Here is a 23,320-nt window from a genome sequence, read left to right on the forward strand (position 1 = left end):
CTATAAAATATTAGTTTGATTTAGAATTTTATTTTAAATGAAAATTAAAATGAATCACACATATTTTTTAAATTTGATTTGAATGACTTTTTTTTTTATGAAAAATTAAATTAGACCGAGTTGCAAACAACCCTAGTTTTAGCCTTAATTAAAGTAAACATATGCATTGTTGAGTTGGGGGGAATAGGAGGGGGCAAATTGAGTTGGGTGTTGGAAAGGCAGAGCAAGAGGAGTAACATAATCAAACATGGCGGTTAGGCAAAGAGCCGTGTCTGCACTTCCAACTCTTCTACGCACTCTCCGCAAAGAACCTTTGAAGCCTCGCAACCACGCACACGTCAATGCCTTGCCCTCTCTTCGACGCGCTTTCTCTTTGTACGATCAGATCAACCTCATCGATCAAGTCCCCGAAGACCAGCTCCGATTTCAAGGGTTCCTACCAACCCATCATCTCCCCCCCCCCCCCCCTCCCTTTTCAATTCTCAAGTTTTAAATTTTAAATCCCATGACATGACATAGTATAGCAAATGTTTGATGCTGGGACTTAACTTTATTGCAGTTTTTTGGGGTTTTCTACTCATTCTGGAAAATGAGGTGTTTTAAATTTTGATTTTTTTAATATGGGGTTCAAGGAGGAGAGTTGAATGTGAAATGGGTTTTGTAGAATAGTCTTAAATAACATCGTGATATGTTTTTATGTTATAGCAAAAGATTGATGCAGGAACTTAACTTAGTTTCAATTTCTTTGTTCCCTTCTGTCTTTTGGGGTTTTTCTTCTCATTCTGGAAAGTAGGGTGTTTTAAATTTTTATTTTGTCAATATGGGGTTCATGTTACAGAAATGTAGTAGAATTGATAGTGAAATGGCATGTAGCATATAATTTCTGCAGGGACTTAACATGGTTTTAATTTTTTTATTTTTTTTATTTCAATTTTTGTAGGTATAATGATACGGGGTTTACTGTAAATGGGGTTGAATACGAAGGAAGCTTGCTTTGTGTTGGAAATTTGCTCATGTCTTGGAAACCTAAGAAGTTTTCAGAGATCACTGCCGATAGGTTTGTTTGTTCTATTCCCCTTGTTTCTTCTCCCTATTCATTGTTAGTAACATTTTTATTTAAATAAGCACTTTTTGCATTGTCCTGATCCTTACAACTTCTCAATTCCTTTCACGAATGAAACTGTGGTAATTTTGTCTTTTTGGTGTATTTAGTGTTTGTCCTGAAACTGATTCTTTATATCTAAAGTTGAAGGAGTGCAGTGGTAACTGTGCTGCCTTAGTAATCCAAGTTCAAAGTTTCGAATTTACTTTTGAAGCTTGAAGAAAAATAGAAAAAAAAGAAGAAGAAAATTTAACTTACGTTAACGCATAATATTTTTGAATATATTTGTACACCAGTAACATTATCTATCAGCAGAAAATAAAGAAACAACATAGAATATTAACCCGATTTCGAACTTAGGCAACTTGCACTCTCTTACTGTAACAAAGTTGATGTGGTATATTAAGCAGATAGCTACCAGCCTTTGACCTTTCTAGTTGCTTCACCTTAGAGGAAAATAAAGTGAGCTTGACCCAGGACACTGGACACCATTCCAATCAAAGGAAGAACTGTGAAATACTTATATTTTCAAAGAAACAACCAAATCTGCAATAGCTATCGGCCAAAAAATAGCCACTTGTGTGGAACACACATAAATGATGCTGAAAACAACTTTTAGGTCTGAACTTGAAAACCAAGCAAACACCAATGGAAAAGTTAGTATGCAAATAACATAGGTTAGCTTGAGATACAGCTGCCCAAATCAGGAATGAGTGAAGAACTTGGCAGGCAAGCACTTGTCTCAAAATCTATTCAACACCAAGTGATGTGACATGACATGCTCTCCCATGTTTTGGCATGTGAACACGTGAGCAAATGGTGGCTTTTGCAAAGTTACTCATGCTTCTGATTCTCTGTGGTTCTTTATTTTCTCCTATTTACTCTGTTTTGCAGGAGATCTTATTCATCCACTTGTATTATTTGCATTTCTCTCATTAAGTTCCTTTCTTTAATCTTTTGATTACCACTGCCACTTTCTAAGTTGTGTTAAATTCTTAAATTCCTTTGGGGAGGGAGAGTATTTATAATGTGTTTATTTTCTCTTAATATTTATTTTTTTATCCTCAGAATTAAGAATACGAGAAATGGAATGTGTGCATCATATCCGTTATAGTTATGATGTGAAACAGGCAAAGAAACAACAAGAAATGGATAAATTATAACATTCTACTTCCATCTCTGCTTCTTTTAGGGGAATATGCATTAATTGTCTCGCTTTAATATCTTATTTATTGTCAACTTGTTCCTTGATGCAGCTTGTCAATCTTCCAAATAGTTCGCCCTATTCCAGGTTGGTTTTTTTAGTTGACATTCTTTTCTTTCCTTGACTTTCTCTTTTCCCATTTTTTGGTACAGGTCTACTTTTCCTTTTATATTTTGGGATTAGGCAGGGATACTTTATAACCTGTTATTATATGGATGAAAAAAAATATTGAATTCATGGATTACTTTCTAATGCACTTCAAAATGCAATTGACGTTTTTAAGTGTTAAGTTAGGAACTTAAACTAAAGTGGATACATTTTTTTTTTGGTCAGCAAAAGTAATATATATTGATAATGAAGTACCAGAGGTACTAAGGATACAAAAAAACATGGTATCTCAGTGAGCTGGTTCCAGAATCAGACTTAAATCAGTCTTGATGGGAACCAGATACTAAGAGCAGAAAAAAGAGGAAGATTGCTGCCAGTGCAGCTATATCTAACCCCCCCCCCCCCCCCCCCCCCCCCACTATTATACAAAAACTGATGATAAATTTGACGACCAATAGCTGAAGGGTATAGAAAAGTTCTCCTCCAAGTTCCTCAGCCATGTCCACAATATAAATAATGCTTCCTCCAGTAATTTGTTGCTGTCAAAAGTCTCATTAGAGAAAATAATCTTGTTCCTCTGCTGCCAGACTGACCATGTAAGGGCCATCCACCAACTATTCCACCTATTAACCCTACCTCCTCTACCCAACGATTCGGCGTGTTGGGAAAAATGCTGCCTTGGGTGCTGCGGAGAAGCACCCAAGATGTTGACCCACGACATAGATTCCCACCAAAGAGGCAGAATCTTATGGCAGTGTAGGAACAGATGGGCAGCGTCCTCCTCAAAGCTTCTGCAAAACGGACAAGCTGAATCGATGATTTCGACATGCCTCCTTATCAGATTTGACTTAGTTGGCAGCCTATCCCTAAACAATCTCCATGCAAAGACTGCAACTTTAGGAGGTATCTTCAGCTTCCATATATCTTTGAACTCCTGCAGCTGACTGTCTTCTGTATCAGCTCCCCACATCTCCTCATAAGCGCTTTTTGTGGAGTATTGGCCACTAGCTTCTGCTGGCCAAATCCACTCATCTCTTCTATTAAATTGAATTTGAGTGCGATCCACCTCAACTAGAAAGTTGGCAGCCGTATCAATCTCGTTGTCGAATAGGTGCCTCCTCCAAATAAAGTTCCATTCCCAACCCGTATCCTTCCAATCTCCCATCTCCTCAATTCTGTGATTTTGTTGGCATGAATTGAGATATAACCTAGGGTATTTTGCCAGCAAGGTTGTCTCACCATCAAGCCATCTATCCTCCCAAAACTTTATTTTGTCTCCACTTCCCACCTTCCAAACTATTCCTTCCTGAAAAACAGATTGGTGTTGCGGATGGTGAAGAGCTAGTTTTATGTCCCTCCACCATATGGAAGCGGTATTATCACTTGCTGTATCCAAACCCCTCCAACCCCCATATTTCGATTCTAAAACCTTAACCCATAAATCTCCATGGTGCTGGAATAACTCCCACTTCCATTTACCAAGCAGTGCCAAGTTAAATTTGTTGATGTCCTTGATTCCCAACCCGCCCCTTTCTTTAGGAAGGCAAACCGTCTCCCAATTAACCCACGCAATCTTGTTGTGAACATCTCCACCGCCCCAAAGGAATCTACGTTGTATACGCACCAATTTGTCCACCACCCTTGCGGGTACCCTGAAAAAAGAAAGGAAATAAATCGGAATAGAGGTTAGGATTGATTTTATAAGGGTGACTCTCCCCCCAAACGATATGTGTCTTTGTTTCCACTTTGCTAGCTTCCTCTCACACTTATTGATTAGTGGGTCCCACAACTGACATCTCCTAGGGTTTGCCCCAATGGGCATCCCCAAGTAAACAAAAGGGATGGACAGCAGGCTACAATTCAAGTAGCTGGCTGCATTTTGCTTCCACGGCTCCGACATACCGATAGATCCAAATTTGCTTTTGGCAAAGTTTATTTTGAGACCTGACACCAATTCAAAGGTCCTCAAGATGGCTTTGATCACCCTTATGTTCTCCATAGACGCCTCACCAAAAAAAATGGTGTCATCCGCATATTGTAAAATGCTAATGTCCACTTTGTCTCTCCCAACCGGATAAGCTGTATACATTCTTTTCTGAATAGCTTCTCTCATCAAACCATTTATACCTTCAGCGACAATATTGAATAGGAGGGGTGCCAAAGGATCTCCTTGTCTTAGACCCCTTTTTGGGGTAAATTCAGCCGTAGGGCTCCCATTTACCAAGACTGATATGGTCGCAGATGAAAGGCATCCCTCAATCCATCTAATCCATCTGGGATAGAAGCCCATCCTTCTCATCATGTATAAAAGGAAATTCCATGACACTGAATCATAGGCCTTCTCATAGTCTACTTTGAAGACAATGCACGGTTTTCCTGTTGTCTTAGCTTCCTCCACCACCTCATTTGCAATTAAAACACCATGTAATATGTGCCTGCCCTGTATGAAGGCAGATTGTCTTTCATCTATAATGTGCGCCACCACCTTCTTCAGTCTGTTGGCCAAGAGCTTACTAACAATCTTATAGATGCAGCCAATTAAAGAAATGGGTCTGTAATCCGCTAGTCCCTGTGGATCATCCACCTTAGGGATTAATGCTATGAAAGATGCATTAGAACCCTTTGGGAATATCCCATTTACATAAAACTCATCAAGGAAACGGAGGATGTCCGGCTTCATGATCTCCCAGAACTTCTTAATAAACTTGAAATTCAGCCCATCAGGACCTGGGCTTTTTTCGCTCCCACACTCCCAAACAGCGACCTTTACCTCCATCTCCTGAAATCTTGCTGTCAACATCTCATTTTGGTGATGATTCAGTGACTGGAATTGGATTCCATCAAGAGATGGTCTACGGGTCTCAGTCTCTTGAAATCTTTGTAAAAAGTACTCTCTAGCTGCCTCCTTCACCTTTTGAGGTTCATCAACCCACATACCATCAATCATAACTCCTTTCAGCAGATTGTTTCTTCGCGCCGAATTCATCAACAAGTGGAAATACCTTGAGTTACAATCTCCTTCTTTGATCCATCTGGATCTGGACTTCTGTCTTAGTAATATCTCATGGGATTGGGCAGCCACCCACAAAGCTTCTTGCAGCTGCTTCTTAGATGTCACCTCCTGTGAAGATAACTGTCTGTCCATGGTTTCCACTTCTAGTTTGTTGAGCTGATCCTGCAACTGTTTAACCTTCTTGTGAGTATCCCCAAAATGCTCCTTGTTCCAAACTTTCAGCCTACTTTTGAGGCTCTTTATTTTTTCTTTGAGAACATATCCCCCCCACCCACTGTGTTGAGAAGAAGACCAGCATTCTTGCACGATTCTGGTTAATGATCTGTCCAGCAGCCAGCTATCAAGGACCCTAAAAGGTTTGGGTCCCCAATCTATGCATTTAGATCTGAGCATGATCGGGCAATGATCTGAGAAATTCCTATCTAGAGTGACCTGAGTGGTTGCAGGCCATTTGCTGGACCATTCTGAGGAAATTAAGAATCTGTCAAGCTTGCTTTTTGCTGATCCATTCGGTCTGTACCAAGTAAATTTTCTTCCCCGCCATGGTGCATCCTCCAATTCCAATTCTGCAATCCAATCGTTAAATTCCTTTATGCTGCTGTCCCTCTCCAAACTATGGCTGTTCCCAAGCCTCTCAGCTGGGTCTCTGACATTATTGAAGTCGCCTAAAATGCACCACAAACCCCCGTTGACTGAAGACTTAAGCTGCTTGATGTTGCCCCATAGAGTTCTCTTATTCTGAATATCACAAGGTGAGTAAACAGTGACAATGTAAACTTGTTGATTCTCCTTTATCCATTGACCAGACAGCATAATGAAGCCTGTGCCAATGACTTTACTTTGAAGCTTGAAAGATTTTTCATTCCATAACACTAAAATCCCACCAGCTGTGTTAGAAGCTGGTTGCATTTCCCATTGGACGTCGATATCACCCCACAAAGCTCGACATAAGCTCTTGTCACAATTCTCCTTCTTTGTTTCTTGAATACATAGCATATCAGCTTGTTCCTTCCTAACCATTCTCCTTATTGCAGCCCACTTCACCCCCCTCCCTAGACCCCTTACATTGTAAGAAATAATATTCATGGGGTAGTTCTTCTTATACCCAATCTCTCCGCCTCTTTAACATCTCTTTCCTCCATATCTTTAAATTTGTTTATGATCTCCTTGCTGTTTGACCCCCATGTTGCCCCCAACTCATTAGCCAAGTTCAAGATATCTGCTGCCTCCTGCATCTGAGTCTTCTCAGTTTTTTCGGCCTCCTCATCATGCATGCCTTGACCACTTTGATGTTCATCGTTTAGCTTTCTGTGGTTTATCTGATCCTTGCAGGGAGGGGTATTATTGGCCTTCTCGGAAGCTTGAAGATGTTGTGTGGCTGAATGGTTTAGTTGTTTTACTGAATCCTGATGGGCCTCATATAAACTACCCGTCTGAATTCGTCTTTTGTACCCCCTTAAGCGTGAATATACCTTCCAGTTATTGGTTGGTAAGGATTTTGTTCTGTTTGGGCTGCTGTTAGTGATGGGCTTGGCATTTTTGGGGGTGTGACTAGAAGGGCCCAGCACCTTAATATCCACACCAGCTTCCACATGTCTGTCACGTGCATAACTTTGATCCTCTTCCACCACTACTGCCCTGCCCCCATCAATATTACCTTTTTTGTGCAAGCCCTCATCCTCCTCGAAAAGCTCCCTGCTTCCACCGCACTCCTTTTCCTTCTGCTTCTGGTTTTTCATTTTGAAATTTTGGTTGCTGCTGTTTGTCAATGGTCCCAAACTTACCACGTCATCAACACTTTTCAGGGCACATGTATCCGTTCTGCTGCATGCCTGAGAATCGGGAATTATCCTCTGGTCCAAGTGATTTACCCAGAGGGTTAACGAACCCAGAGGAACCAATGGGTATGTCGTCGGTCCTTGCTCCGTCGGGCCCAGCAATTTGCGCGGTTGAATGCAGGCTGAGGTCCGCCATGTTTCGTGACCTCGGGCACCGGAAGTTGCCGGCGTCGTCGAGTGGCATAGGTGATGAAACCGCCGTCGGTGTGTCAAAACAACTGTCGTCGGAATCGATCTCCTCCGACGACCAGGTGTCCCTCCTTCGCCGGCAGGTGCAACTTTCGATACCTCTTTGGATTTCCTCCACCACATGCACCGTGTATTCTTCCCCTCCTATGTTAACATATACTGTGTGTTGTATGCCAGGGCTCCATGTGGTGCGAATGAGCACCCTAGCTCTGTCCACCCTTCGAGATTCATCAACATCATCATCAACGTCCACCACGTCCCCCATGACTGCCACGATTTGCTGAATATATCTCTTCTCCCACGCTATAATTGGAATGCCCCAACATTGAACCCAAGTTAACCTTTGACCCGCTTGCATCTTCGGACTCCACTTTTCCATGGAATAGAACATTGATTCTACTCCCTCCATCGTCGCCTGCTTCATTTGTTCAGCTCTGTCATCCGAAAGACCAAGAAGTAGCACCATGTCATCCCCTAGGTATATCGGGGTTATATTTGCTCCGAAATCCCATAGTGGGTCTTCCTCAAGCTTGTCAAACCATACCAGGTTTTTCAAACGGCCCACCCAAGCTCCACTGAACCATTTCTTATCTTCCAGTGGAATGTCGATAGACACCGACGATCGTGACAGAGCACGATTATGATTCCCCCTGGTTGTTTCTTTCCCATGATCGCCGGAGTGCTTGTTTCGAACCACCACTTCCGCGTACGATGTCGAAACTTTAGGTAGGCAGTGATCTCCCCCATGTCTTGCTGTGTGGTGCTGGTTGTTAGTTGGTTCTGGTCGTACCACTTCTTTCCCCTTGGTGTCTCTCCCATATTTGGGAATGTTGACATACAGCTTAAGCCCTCCAATGACAATTTGGTCCAGCTGCCTGGCTAGATGGTGCTCGTCTCTCACACCTTTGAATCTAACGAAGCCAAATCGTCTTCCATTTCTGTTTTTTATCTTGGGTACGAAAATCTCCCTCACGTCGCCCCATTTCTTGAAATGGTGCCAAAGCTCCAACTCCGAAACATCATCAGAAAATCGCGTGAAATAATATGTCGTTATGTCGTTCCTGTCTCGCCAGTTTACTCGTCTGTTGCCTTGCTGTTTATCCCCCTTGTCTCCGTCGTTTGTCAGTCGTGAATGGTTGTGGAACCCCGCTCTGTCTCTCTCTGTTCTCCTCACTCTATTCCTAGCACTCTCCCACCCACCTTTTCTCTCTCTAGACATTTCTCTCTATAACTCTGACTAACTAAAGTGGATACATATCTCACTGTCACAATTCATGCAATTAGTTGAAGTAATATCATTTTGCTATCTTGTGAATTTATCTAATTCTCTTTTATACTGTTCTATCTCTCTCTCTCTCTGTATATCTCTGATATATTGTTCCCTACCTAGCTAATTAGTAATTACTTTAAGTTAATTACAAGACATTGCCTTTTCTTATTATATTATTTATTAAATGCCATGATTACCTATCAAATTGCTTCTCATCTATATTAACTGACACTGGGAAGAATTATTTGCCAGAGATTTTGATTATTGGCTGTGGAAAGAACATTCAACATGTAGATCCTGAACTTAGACGGTTTATTCGGTCTACTGGCATTAAGCTAGAAGCTGTTGATTCGGTATGTATGATTTGGTTTTATTTATGAGATCTGTGCTTGGCTTTAGTTCGTGTAACATTGTTGGTAGTATTCATTATGTTTTAACTATTAAGTAATCTAAGTAAAATAGCAGATAGATCCTTAGTTGTGGGTACAAAAGGGTACATGGGAACTACTAAACGTGCCTAAGATTTTGAAAGGAAATGGATTTGAAGAAGATGGAGAGAAGAACCTGATGGCTGAGGCCCATCTTTCTTCCCCTAAATCCCAAAATTCTTATCACCTGATTTCTTAGGTTTCCTTTTTTGGGGGTGTGGGGGAGGAAGGGATGGATAAGTGTGCGCCTTTCTTATTTTATTTCTTCATTATCAATTTTTAAGTGATCCCTATTGCCTTTTTCCTTGTTTAGTTGGAACATAATACATGAGGGCTATATTGGGTTTTTTAAACTATATAGCCAAACAATGGAGTGTTGCTTATTGTTCCTACCCTTTTGATTCAATGCTTTTATGTTTATCCCTTCTCATTTTCTCCAAAGCTTACAATCATAAGTAGTAAGTACATTTTAAAAATAGGTGTTTATGGTTATTTTATTAAAGTGCAATTGATATTTGCATAGTTCAATGCCAACTCAATGCTAATTAAGGAGAAAATGCTTTGGGACACATGTTACAGTATAAGAGGCAAGTTAACATGGTTTTGTGAGTTGTGTCAACATACCTGTCTACAATTATGTACCATCATTTTTCTGAACTTATCCTTTTAGGTGTATTGTGAGAGTTCTGTCAGTTTAAAACTTTTACACCTCAACTACTTAGAAATTACCCCAAGTTATGATTTTTAAAGTAATTCTTATAATAATAAACTATTTTACCATACCTGACAATCCATAACAGGATGACTTAGTAAAAGATCTTTATACTCTTGAGTGTATTCTAATTAAATTCTTCTTACTATTACTTAGAGAAACGCAGCATCAACTTACAACATACTGAATGAAGAAGGTCGAATTGTGGCTGCTGCACTTCTTCCACACGGAGTTTCTTCATGAAGCTTGGACTTGTATTCTTAGTAGCCAACAATTGCTCCAAAGATGTTCACCTCAATGCCACAAAATTTTTTAGCCCAAGTCCTTGGGACATGCTTTGATTTTCCATTTAGAAAGTTTTGACATAGTAATAGGACAATGTGAATTAAACTCAAGTGAGTCCTTTGACGTCTGCTGAAGTTTTCAAATGTAATAAGGAGAATTAAAATGTACAGAGTGCAGTAAATCCCTGCAAATTTGGACTCTAATGACTGGCTGTTTGGTTTTAATGCTATCTTACTTTGTTAGAGTTGAAAAGAAAACTGTATAATTTTACTATTCTTCAATCAACCCTTTATTTGGATGAGAAAAAAAGGAAATGGAGAAGAGAGAAAATATGAACAATGTGTTTTTTTTTTTGTTGAAGAGAAAATAAAGAGAAAACAAAACAAAAAACTTTTAGAAATAAAGATTCACATTTTTCTTTTTTTCCTCATTTTCTCTTTATTTCAAAATTCAAGATTTTCTAGCTTTCATCGTTTTTTTCCTCTGAAACATACAGAGGGTTAACGTTAACTTTATTCTACTGGTTTTTGAAATAAAAATTTAATTTTGATTGGAGTATAATATAAAAAATTCTTGTGATATTATTCTTAAGCTGTATCCATTCCTTAAAGAGCTTGAAGTTCATATAGCAACTGATGATTAAAATTGGTAGACTTTGTGGTTTGAGCACAGCTACTTGGTTGAGTCGTAATTTAATGATCCTCCAATCTAAATCCTTGACTATTTAAAGTAAGAAAACTTGGACATAACATGATAAAGAGGTCCTCCTTTTCATTTATAGAGTTACTACTACAACTTAACTTATGTACATATTATTTAATTAATTGAACTAGATCGTTTTACTGTAATAAATATGTGTTTTATGATGAGGTGGTCCTTCTATCTAGAGTTGTGCAACTTAAAACAAAAATATATTTCAACAATATTTATTATAATAGTCTAAATTATAACTATTTATTATAAACTAATTTCTTATAATAATTTTTACTGCAATTAAATTTGTTACACCTAAATTTGTTGTAATTAGATTTGTTGAAACAAATAAATATAATATGATTCATTAATATTATAAACATGACAGAAAAAATAAATATGAAAAAAGGTGAAATAAATAACAATATATCAAACAATTTTAAATTTTTTCATTGATTTTGATCGATTCGGTTCGATTTTGATTTAAATATATAAATGACTCAACTCAAACTGTTCATGGAATCAATTTGGATTCCCGGATTACCCATACCCACAAACACCCTTTCTTACATTTGGATAGAGAATTTTAATTGAGGAAAATAATTTATTAGGGAATTTGAATTTCTATAATTTAAAATTCAATGTTTGAATGTTTTTTATGAAGAATTTAAAATTTTGAATTTTAAAACAGAATTTTAAACTACTAAAAATCTAGAATTTCAATTTCTTTCTAAGAGGTGAGAAATTGAAATTCTCTTCTTACAATCTTCTTCAAGAAACACCGTCTGAGCTCCTAAAATATCGATCGGGTGTGAGCATAGAGGAACACGTATAACTAGCACACCAACCATATCTTCTCTTTTTTCATTCATTTTTTTCATCCTCATAATTTTAATTTTTTTATCCAAACACAAAATTTTGAAAATAAAAGAATTTCAATTGAAGTATTTGAAATTCTTAGAATTTAAAATTTCTCATAATTTTAAATTTCTCCATCCAAACACACTTCAATTGAAATTTTTTTATTTTCAAAATTTTGTGTTTGGATATAAAAAATTAAAATTATGAGAGTGAAAGAAAATGAATGCAAAGAGAAGAGAAGATATGGTTGATGTGCTTCCAAAGAGAAGAATATTGATGCTGCATGGGAAGTCGCATGGGAACCGGGACACAACGGCGTACACCACCATACCCAACCACAACATTTCGTCAACGACGCAAGGCATGATCCAAGTCCTCTGCACCGGCGAGCACCTCCACCGCATGATAGACAACGATGACTACTCCCCTGACTGACGGGTGCAATTCTATATGTTCCCCTACGCCTGCACCCGATCGACGCTCCGCGAACTCAGACAGTGTTTCTTGAAGAAAAGGATCATTGACGTGTGGAAAGAATCGCGAGTTTGAGAACGAGATTTCAGGAACTTTCAGGTAAAAGAGATGATGAAGGTTATAAAAGAAATAAACAAACGTTTTGGAAGGTTCTTCTATCAAGGAAAGAATTTCAACTTCTCACCTTTTAGAAGGAAATTAAAATTTCATATTTTTAGTTGTTTAAAACTCTATTTTAAAATTCTAAAAATTTAAATTCTTCGTAAAAATTTCGAAACACACTCTTATCTCATAGTATTTAGAGAATTCTTCATTGATGGTTGAGATGAGCTTCTTTTTACATGCTGAATGGCGTCAAATTCTTCGATTTGATGTCTATAATTGAAGATCTCATGGGTTCTGTCAACAAAATACCTTTCTTTCATCTTCATATTCACATACACTTCTTTCCTTATAGGTTTACTATATCAGTATAAATTAAAAAATATAATTGAGTTCTTGATTTTTTTTTAATTTTGTAATTAGGTCCTAAAATCACTGTAAATTGTTATTTTTCTAGCAATTTTAAGTTGTGTTAAACTAAACTTCAAGAAATCAATTATAAAATTATAGAAGATCAAAGACCAAAATTATATATCTTTATAGATTTAATTAAAAGTTTTCAAAAAAGTATAGGAATAATATATTACAAATTTCCAAAAAAACATATTTCATCCAAAATGACATATTTTCTTTATGTCACACCATTTATTATACATCCTAGTTATACTTGCTTCTTTCTCAGAGTGGTAAAATTTTATGGCAGAAAAATAATATTTCTCAAAAATCTTATTTTTTTCTATTTCAAAATAATAGTAATTTTAGATTATTTTACATAGGAAAAAAATAATAAATAGATAAAGGAAAAGGATATTTTTATAAAATTAATTTTATATTATCATTAGTTCTTTTATATATTTTGTTGTTTGTCATTAATATTATAAAAAATATAAATAAAATAATATAATTAATGTTATCTTAAAAAATTAAAATAATAATTATTTTAGGATATTTTTTTCTCTTACATCATGATTACAACGGAGGAAATATGATTTTTAATAAATTTTTGGGAATGTCTTGTGAAGAAAAACTTAAGCAGGCAAATGCAGTAAAAAATAAATGAAATGAAATGAAAAAAAAATATATACATATAAATAAGAAACCCAATCTGAAATTGAGCATCGAGTCCAAAGGTTTCGAAACGCAATGTCCACTCTGCTTCACTCCGCTCCCACTTCTTCTCCTTCCTTCTCTCGGATCATCACTCCTCGTTTCGCTTTCGCTCCAATCACTCGCATCTCTCTCCGAAACGGCGTCGTAAGTAACAAAACCTTTCATTCCTCTTCGTTTCATTGATTTGTTATTCACTCGGAAGTGTTTGACGAAACGCGCGTTTGATAACCGAACGAAGAATTTTGGTTTCAGCGTAGCAAGGCGATCGAAGCAGTGAAGTTGGAGAATGGAAGGCCGAGCGCGAGCGAGTTCGTAGTCAGCGGAAGCGGAAACGCAATTCCGAGTTACGTCGTGGCGCCAAACGCGCGTGTTCAGGATTTGGTTAACCGAAACGACACTCGCCTCCGGATATTCTCCGGCACTGCCAATCCGGCTCTTGCTCAGGTCGCGGTTCTTAAAACGATTCGTGTTTTTGCTGTTGGAAATTTGGAGCAGTGAAATTAGTGTTTAGTTTTGATCGTAGGCTGTGTTTGGATATACGAAGTGTGATGACTGAATGAAATTATAGTTCATACTTCACATCATTGTAACTTTGGAATATAGGAGGCTTTTAGTGTTGTTCGTTAGGTGCTTATCAGAATTAGTCCTGTTTGGATAAACTTTTCTAGCAGAACTTAGGTAAGAAGAAAATAATAAGATAAAATGGATTAAGCTTCTCTTGTAAGTTAAAATCAATTTATGTATCTCAGCCTTTAGATAAGTTAGATGAGAGAACTTCTATAAAAGTCAAAGTACGTAAGTTGAATTTTTTGATCATTTACATAAGTTGAATTTAAGTTATAGGAGAAGTTTAATTCATTTTATTTTCTTGTTTTCTTTTATCAAATAGGAAATTTTATCCGAACAGAGTCTTAGAGTACTTAGAGTTTTACCTCAGTAGTCCATGTAATAAAATTTTGCATTGAAGAGTTGGTTATTGAGGTGACGCACCAAAAGCACATAAGGAACTCTATCTAAGTTTGTTTGGGAAGTGAATAAAATGGTAAGGCATAAGCACGTGTATGTTTAGTAGTTGGCTGGATGTGCATGCTCTACGAGACAAAGAACAATGGGCTTGATTTGTGTGGTATGATTTCCCAAACATGTGGAAATTTGTTGCTTTCATGAACTGTGTTCTGAACTCAATACAAATGGAGCATAAGGAGATTAGTAAATAATAAATTGATTTAATCCCATGCCTCCCATATTGGGCAATAAAAAGAGGTATTGGATGGAAAGAGATGGAAATGGAATAGATACCTTTAGACCATCGATAGGTTTCATTTCATTCCATCTTATATATGGAAATTTGTGTGCAAACTATTTCCTAAAGTTTTTGTACCTTTTTTAAGGGTAAACTACTCTGCAGTTCTGATTAGCATGCTATTTGATAGAAATTACAATTGTTTTTTGGCTAGCTTAGGGTGAATAGAATTTCTTTTTTGTTTTTTCATTTTCATCTGATGTATTTTTGTTAATGAATGATTGCAAAAAGATCAACTTGTTTTCTGTTTCCAAGATTTTGTTGTGGTTTAACATTTTTTTTGCAAATTATTTAAGCTAGAAACAATGTGAAAATAAGGTGATATTTTCGTAATTATTAGTGAAAACATGTTAGTTAAAATTGAAAATGGAAGCTAAACCAAACACCACTCTTTTTTATTTTCCATTTCTTGTTGTGCTCTATTTTTGTGTTTTATGTAAAATGGAAGTAATCTTTTTGGTCTGTAATGAATGCATATACTGTATAGTACTCCTTTAATATACTTTTGTTGTTTATTAATATTTGAAGTCTTATGTTATACACCAGATAGTCTCTAATTATTTCTGAAATGTTTGATTTTGCATGTATTTAAGTAGGAAATTGCATGCTACCTGGGCCTGGAGCTAGGAAAAATTAAGATAAAGCGTTTTGCTGATGGTGAGATATATGTCCAGCTGCAAGAGAGTGTCAGGGGGTGTGATGTGTTTCTTGTGCAGCCCACATGTCCTCCTGCAAATGAGAATCTTATGGAGCTTCTCATAATGATTGATGCCTGCAGGAGGGCTTCAGCCAAAAATATTACTGCTGTCATTCCATATTTTGGATATGCCAGAGCTGATAGAAAGGTCTGTTTGTCAGCTTACATATGCATTTATATTTATTATTTCTGATGAAGTTTTGTCCTTCTTATTCCACCATATTCTCCCCAGGCTTGTCTTGTAATTGTGTTTTTGTTACTAAGTTACATAAATTCTGATACAATTATCCATTAACCAGAATATGTCAGTTTTCTAAAAACATAAGATACAGGTATGATAGAATAGAACATATCAATAACAAGATGTAAAAAACAGATTTATTACATAAAACTCATATCTGAAGCTTCTTAACCTTTGAATGTGATCCATTTTATTAGTTATTGCAGTTTGTAACATTTCTAACACTGATTATGATTAGTGCTTCCTCCCATTTCATTAGTTTCTATCTCAATTGGTAATAAGCCCAAAGAGGAGACTTTTTGTCAATCATCATTCATCAAATGTTTTGAAAACCGGACCGGACTGGCCGGTTCCACCAGGAACCCCGAACACTCATAAAAAAAGGGACACATTTCATAACTGTTTAAACTGGTGAAAACCAAAGTTGAACCAGCACAGAGAACTAGTATCGAACCGGTCTTAATTTTTTTTTTATTTTTAAGTTTTTATTTAATCTAATTTCTTTTTTAAAAATAAATAAAAATATATAAGTTAAATATTTCACATATGTATCAATTATTTTGTTTACTATTATTAATTTTATCAATATAACATATAATTTAGTCATTTCTACTAATTTATAATTTTTTAGATCCTAATTTTTTACAAGTTTAAATTTTTTTATTACTTAAAATATTATATAATATTAAAAAATATGAAAACGGTTCAATCACGGTTCAACTACGGTTGAACCATTGAACCTTTAGCCAGTACCTTCATTGATTCAGTCATGGTCCAGTTTTAAAAACCTTGATTTTTAAAAGCATTTTTAGAATGGTGGCTAAAATAAGTAATTATTTCCTTAAAATAAGCTGAATCGGACACATACAAAGGCTCATGTATGACTTCGTATCTAATAATTTCCTTTGAGAGTTGATGAGAAAATATGCAAAACATACATTGGGCAATTGTGCCTTCAAGAAGAAAATGAAAAAATTGCTAAAATACATTGAGAGCCAACTCAGCAATGAGTATCTGTATCATAGGTGCTTATAATATGAATATACTAGTCATTTTGGTGTATTTGTGCATCGTTGCTTGGTTGTAATGATGTTATCTAAGTCACTAGAACCACCACATTCTATTTGTAACTGCAAAAATGCAATGGCTGAATTTATAAAATTGTTAGCTCTAAATATGTTACCTAGCATTATTTGTATAGTGCTATAGAAAAATTGTCACAACTAAGGTTCATTATTTACTTAAAATATCCAACATCCAAATTAAGTTGAGTTTAATCATTATCTGCATCTACTGTTTCAGACCCAAGGACGTGAATCCATTGCTGCCAAGCTTGTAGCAAATTTAATTACAGAAGCAGGTGCAAATCGTGTACTTGCTTGTGACCTCCATTCTGGGCAGTCCATGGGCTATTTTGATATTCCAGTTGATCATGTGTATGGCCAGGTAACGGATTATTATGTCACTAGCATATAGTAATAGCATGGAAGAATAAAAAGCATTTAATCTATTAAACTCAAACAAACATGGCTTGGATGTGTTGTATATTTGTAATTTGTAATTGATAGTCCATCCAATAATTTGTTAATTTATTGTATTTATGCATCTCAAGTCTGAATTGAAATGAAGGGACAACCTTCTGGAAACATGCTTATTTTACTGTTTATAGTTATATGATCATTTAAATTTACGATTTCTGTAGTAAAGAAACTTCAAATCTAGTTTTCTTTAGACGTGCTAAAATCTTCTATTGTTTTATTTTTCCCAGTTCAGTCACACATGGACTCTAATGTTTTGCTTGACATCGCTCTCTTATTAATAGACCTTTGAGCTACCCATATGGTATCTTTTTGATTGGTTATTTGCTGTTGAGCTACCCATATGGTATCATTTAAATTTACGATTTCTGTAGTAAAGAAACTTCAAATCTAGTTTTCTTTAGACGTGCTAAAATCTTCTATTGTTTTATTTTTCCCAGTTCAGTCACACATGGACTCTAATGTTTTGCTTGACATCGCTCTCTTATTAATAGACCTTTGAGCTACCCATATGGTATCTTTTTGATTGGTTATTTGCTGTTGAGCTACATAAATTTTGGGATGGAGACCCTTGCAATTTTATTATATCAAATGTTGTTTTGGGGGCGGGTTAGATTAAACAAATGTTGATCTTATTGCTAATGCGTAATTGTAACAATGATTGTGATTAGTGGCAATATGAGAAGTATCTGGCCTGTGCTGCTGTTCAGTTTGTCTAAGAAAATAGAATGTTTAACTGCAAGATGTATGTTGAAGTCTAAGCTTGTATGGTTCTTGAGAAGGTGGATTTGTTAATATTTGGGGTTAGCAAATTGATGTTCTTGGAGGATTTCCAGTACTCCTGTGTAACACTATTATAGGAAAACATATAATATAGTATTCCAATTGGTACCTGTCATTTTCTATAAAAGTAGTTGAGATCTGCTAGTGCTAATGATATTCACTTTGTATTGAATTTTATTAATGATAGATTGACCAGAAGTTCTCACCTTGAAACTGTCAATGTAATTTGCTTCAGTGGTTATTTATATGTTCTTTTGTGCCACTGCCAGCCTGTTATACTTGATTACCTTGCCAGCAAGACTATTTGTTCAGATGATTTGGTAGTTGTCTCGCCAGATGTTGGTGGTGTTGCCAGAGCACGTGCTTTTGCCAAAAAATTATCTGATGCTCCTTTAGCTATTGTTGATAAAAGGCGCCATGGGCATAATGTTGCTGAGGTATGATTCTTCGTAAGTTTGAGTTTAGACGTCTCAATTATAATGGTTCAGATTCAATTACTCAAAATAAGACTCTTGGTTGTATGAAATTGAAATATACAGAATTTGATGATTAGAATTTTTATGATATACAAATAATTTAGTATGAAATAAGACTCTTGGTAGAATGAAATATACAAATAAGACTTTTGGTAGTGTGTTAATTTTCCCATTTGCAAAGAGTGGTACCTTTGTTATTTTTGAGATCATATCAAATTGTCACATCTGTTAAGACCAACAACAATTTAAAATCAGGCTTGGGCAATATATAATCAACTAGACCAATGGTTGAACTAAATGACATCATATTTATTAAATTATTTCAGTTCTTTCACCCACCCAGCCAAACATATATACATCTAGATGCTTAGAATTGTACCATTGTTATAAAGATTCAGGTATCAGTGGAATATGTAAGCAATTCATATACAACATCTTTTTCGATTATCAAGGGTTCTCTGAGGGTCGACCACTGACCAATGTTGTTCCCTTAAAACTGATGATAAATCATATCTTATAGTTCTAAATTAAAGAATCTATAGGCTTTGTAATTAGGTGAATCTCATCTTGCAGGTGATGAATTTGATTGGTGATGTAAGGGGAAAGGTAGCAGTTATGGTTGATGACATGATTGATACTGCTGGTAAGTTTGTTTAAAACTCTTGATGTGTGAGTGCAATAATGATAGTTTGTCTCTGACCATATAATCACTTTGATTAGTCCCTCAAGACTTGTGCATTTGCTTTTTCCTTCCTCTCTCATTATCATTACATTCTTTCAAGTAAAATGGATAATTTTTTCTTTCTTTCTTGGTAAATGGTACGTAGTAAACTTCTGCCGAATTATATCCAAAGTGATAATTCATGTTGTTGAGAAACTGACAAACTGTATCATTATAGATTAGCAAGATTCTTTATTTTAGCTTCAGCAAAGGTAATTTTAAGTTTGAGTAGTAAAGTTGGAGGTCTGTTGCTCTTGGTTTTCAGTCACTTAATCAATAAATGTGCTTTATGTGATACATTTCCTATTTACTTTGTCTTTTGAAGTAGTTGTACACAAATTAAGAAATGTAATTGATATTCTTGTTTACATTAAAATTATATTTAACTTCCTAATATATTCTTGTCGATTTAGGAGAGAGATGACACAACTGTGAAATCCTACTCAGGAATGTTGAACCTATGCTACCTCTCTTCTAAAATTACATTGCCATGGTTGGAGTTAGAATGAGAGAATCCAAATTCAGTTGTATTTGCTGTTGTGACATCCTCTTTTTATTTCTCATTCCTTGACATAGCGCCAATACATATATGAACTATTGACCAAGTGTAAAGAGTTTGATTCTTGCTCCTGTCTTCACATTTAGTTAAATTATTACACAATTATTCTGAGCTTGCACTTTGTCCAAAGTTGAGTGCTATGGGCTTTTGCTTGAGAGAGCATGTTAGAAATTAAAGTCATTTACTGCCACTGGTTCTATACCTAACAGCTTAAACTTCAAAAAGAGTTAGTTCCTTGGCAGTATACCTACCAGTCTATTCCTTCATTGTAATTGTTTTAGCTAAAAATTTTATGCCACAAGGGACAGCGTTCACTTCTAAGAGTCTTGTTTGCTTATTTCAATTCTTTGTCCTACTTCAGCATGTATGACTAGCAAAGTCTTATCAATGGTCCTCTCAATAAAATTTGATTTTGTCTTTAGGGACTATTGCCAAAGGTGCAGCTCTGTTGCATCAAGAAGGGGCAAGAGAAGTCTATGCATGCACTACACATGCTGTTTTCAGGTATAAGGGCTGATATATTTATAAATCTCTTATTTCAACTTATGGTATATAGCAAAACACTTTTATGGTGGCATTTTGTGGTGAATCTGCTACTATGGCCAATTATCATCAGATTGTTCTTGATGTTTATATTTGAGTTATTTGTTCATTATTTTGGCATATATCAGTTGACACAAGTTGTTTTGGTACAGAACTCAAGTTCTTTGATTCCTATTTACTTTGTTCATTTCCTTTCTGGCCTCTACACCTCCGACCCCAAATAAGGATTTTGTATTTGTGAAGATAGATAAGATTTCTAATGTTTGTTCTCTTCTTTTCGAGTGACATTGATGTATATATTATGTATGTATTGGAGTGATGGTTAACAGTACAAATGTAAAATGATGTCTTTTGAAGTTTTGATGCAAGGTATTTTACTCCTGACTTGTGCTCATTCTTGCCTTTGCAGTCCTCCTGCTATTGAGAGGTTGTCAAGTGGTTTGTTCCAAGAAGTTATCATAACTAATACAATTCCAGTGGCAGAACAGAACTATTTCCCTCAATTAACTGTCTTGTCGGTGGCAAACCTTCTGGGCGAGACTGTTTGGCGTGTTCATGATGATTGCTCAGTGAGTAGCATATTTCTGTAGAATAAGTTTAGTTAGTTATTTTTCATTCATGATATAGAGAAAACGAAACCACACTCAATACTCTTGCACATGCATGCTTGCGTACATATATTTATCTATTTTTTTTTCTAACAAAATAATAAAAAAATTCGTTATGTTATACAGAATTGTGTCTTCCTGTTCATCACTAAATTGTATTGATAATTGCATGTTTAGTGTTAGATTTGATTTCTATTCAGAGTAGTATGTCGCCCTTTGCTCTTTTGTTAAACAAAATTTCAGTTAAGCTAGAACTTGTACTTTTGTATGGGATAGAGTGGGTGCCAAGACTAGATTTATATTGCAAACTTTTTTTCTTCTTTCTTTTATGTTTGTCAGGGTGGAATTGAACCTTATTCAAGTTTGGGCATTGATTGAACAATTTGTATCATTGGTATGCTCGTTCCAGCTTATGACACTGTGGTAACAAGCGGCAGAATTGTAAAGTCCATTCATAGTGAAAGCTTTTGTTTAAGTACGCCTTATAGAGGGCTGTCTCAGGAGATTTTTGTACGTACAAGATACATTTTATAGGGTATTGCAAATCCACACTGGAAGTAGCGTGGCGTCTCACTTTTTCCTTTACTACAGATTTAAGTAAAAATGGTGAATTTTACCACATGAATGGTATTGAATTGTGTGGCTATGTTCTCAGACATTTAATTCCTTGTCCTTGTGTATTCATAGCAAACAGTTTATTCAAAATTAAACCTGCTCAAGCATATATATGTTTTGCATACTTTGAAGTTTTGAATTATTTATTTATTTAAATGCAAACTAAAACGAACAATTTAACGTTAGTAAAATTGATTCTAATTATGCAAAGGGAAAATTATCGGGACCTCTAATTCCTTCGTTTCCCTTCAAACGGACAGGCATGTTGGTATGCATAGTTGTTTCTCGGGACTGAGTGGACTGCATGCAGTATTTTATACAATTGTTAAATACTTTATGTTTTTTGTTGAATTGTTTACTGTTAGGTATAATTGCAGGCTTAAATGTTTTTTTTTTCTTCAAATTTGGGCAAGTTAGATTTTTTATTTCTCATATTAAAACTTAATTTTTTTTAGAAAGACACTTTTAATCCTCATCATAAAAAGCATTACAAAACCTTGCTTATATGGCTAAAGGTGTACAATCCTGCATGTGCCACGTGTATCTCCATGACTTGGTTTAATAGACACATGTTTTACTATGTAAGCATCATTTTGTTAAAAACCCTAATTTATTCAAAAAGAGAGATCACCTGGGCATGATATCTAGAGAGAGCAAGGAAGGTCAATGTTCATCACACAAGGGGTCTAGTCGTGCTTCACGAGTTTCAATCATGGTGTTTTCAACTCTTGATGTTAGTAGAGTATTGAGGTCTTTTGCCACAATGGTTTTGTTTTCGTTAAGGAGAAGATGAAGGTACTTTTTGTGTGGAGAATTTCGATAGTGAAGCAAACCATGGAAGAAGCTTTTGGAGATGTCTTAAATGAAATGTTTACATTTTGTTTTTTGATTTACATGACCAATATGTTTGTTTTTTGTCGGTGAAATTTGTATTAAAATAACCAAAATTCTTTCTTTGGATTTGTAGAAACCCAACTCGTGCAAGCTTTTTAAATGGGTAGATGAAGATGTAAAGGAGGATGAGGATGTAGAAGAGGAAGAGAAATGTAGGGATGAGACTCAGAAGCAACTTGAAGAGGCAAGAAAAGAAAATCATAAACTACATAAGAAGCTTGATGTTAAGAGAAGAAAAAGATCGATTCTGCTTTGTGTCGTAGGACTGTGTTTGGTAATCACATTATTCTCCTGTGTTGTGCGCGTGTGGAACTAAGTAGGGAGTTCCATAATGTGAGGATATACCAAGGGAAGGAAGTCTATTGGATTAGGATTTAAAAAAAAATTATAAAAAAAATTGTGTTATTTAATCAGAATTTTTAAATGTTATAAATAAGTTTTGTGATATTCAATTAAAATTTTTAAGATTTTTTTAAAAAAGACAATAAAATCCGATGATATTCAATTAGGATTTTTTTTATAACTTATAAAAAGTCTTTTGGTATTAAAAAATATACAAACTTTGATGGATTGTTTTTTAAGAAGGATTTCATCAGATTTTTTAATATAAAACATCTATCAAATAATTTCATCAAAATCCTTGAAATTGTTAGATTTTTTTATTGATTTCCAAACTTTATTTTCCTCTCATTACCCATATCTTCTTCTCTCTTTAATATTTTTGAAGATACGTGTGACGTATATATTTCTCTTTTTGGAATAAAATAAATATCAAATTAAATTAATGTTTGTCTTATATGCTAAGACTAATCATGCTTTCTTATACCGATTATACCCATCACATGTCTGATTCAATGTTTTTGTGAGTGTCACCCTTAATTTCGTCATCCATATAACTTAATAACCCTTATACTAAATTTTCACCCTCACTACTCTCTTCTAGTATATGCCAA

General features: G+C 35.5%; 2 protein-coding genes across 4 annotated transcripts; both read left to right on the forward strand.

Annotated features, from left to right (window-relative positions):
• Nucleotides 1-157: 157 nt before the first annotated feature.
• On the forward strand, nucleotides 158-10,394 carry LOC114406433 (NADH dehydrogenase [ubiquinone] 1 alpha subcomplex assembly factor 3). Its single transcript, XM_028369135.1, has 5 exons — nucleotides 158-432; nucleotides 941-1,057; nucleotides 2,359-2,393; nucleotides 8,977-9,077; nucleotides 10,021-10,394. Exons 1-5 carry the CDS (start codon nucleotides 248-250, stop codon nucleotides 10,105-10,107), a joined length of 525 nt encoding a protein of 174 aa, XP_028224936.1. The 5' UTR covers nucleotides 158-247; the 3' UTR covers nucleotides 10,108-10,394.
• Nucleotides 10,395-13,390: 2,996 nt separating this feature from the next.
• LOC114406434 (ribose-phosphate pyrophosphokinase 1-like) lies at nucleotides 13,391-22,752 on the forward strand. 3 transcript variants are annotated; one of them, XM_028369136.1, is made up of 9 exons: nucleotides 13,391-13,533; nucleotides 13,642-13,833; nucleotides 15,289-15,537; nucleotides 16,933-17,076; nucleotides 18,221-18,388; nucleotides 19,001-19,070; nucleotides 20,130-20,211; nucleotides 20,660-20,819; nucleotides 22,441-22,752. In XM_028369136.1, exons 1-9 carry the CDS (start codon nucleotides 13,423-13,425, stop codon nucleotides 22,681-22,683), a joined length of 1,419 nt encoding a protein of 472 aa, XP_028224937.1. In that variant the 5' UTR covers nucleotides 13,391-13,422; the 3' UTR covers nucleotides 22,684-22,752. The 3 variants fall into 3 exon arrangements, with proteins under 3 accessions (XP_028224937.1, XP_028224938.1, XP_028224939.1); XM_028369137.1 differs by lacking the exon at nucleotides 22,441-22,752 and adding an exon at nucleotides 21,198-21,597; XM_028369138.1 differs by lacking the exon at nucleotides 22,441-22,752 and adding an exon at nucleotides 21,268-21,597.
• The last annotated feature ends 568 nt before the right edge of the window (nucleotides 22,753-23,320 follow it).

Source organism: Glycine soja, chromosome 3 (genome assembly GCF_004193775.1).
Source record: "Glycine soja cultivar W05 chromosome 3, ASM419377v2, whole genome shotgun sequence".
Classification (NCBI taxonomy): domain Eukaryota; kingdom Viridiplantae; phylum Streptophyta; class Magnoliopsida; order Fabales; family Fabaceae; genus Glycine; species Glycine soja.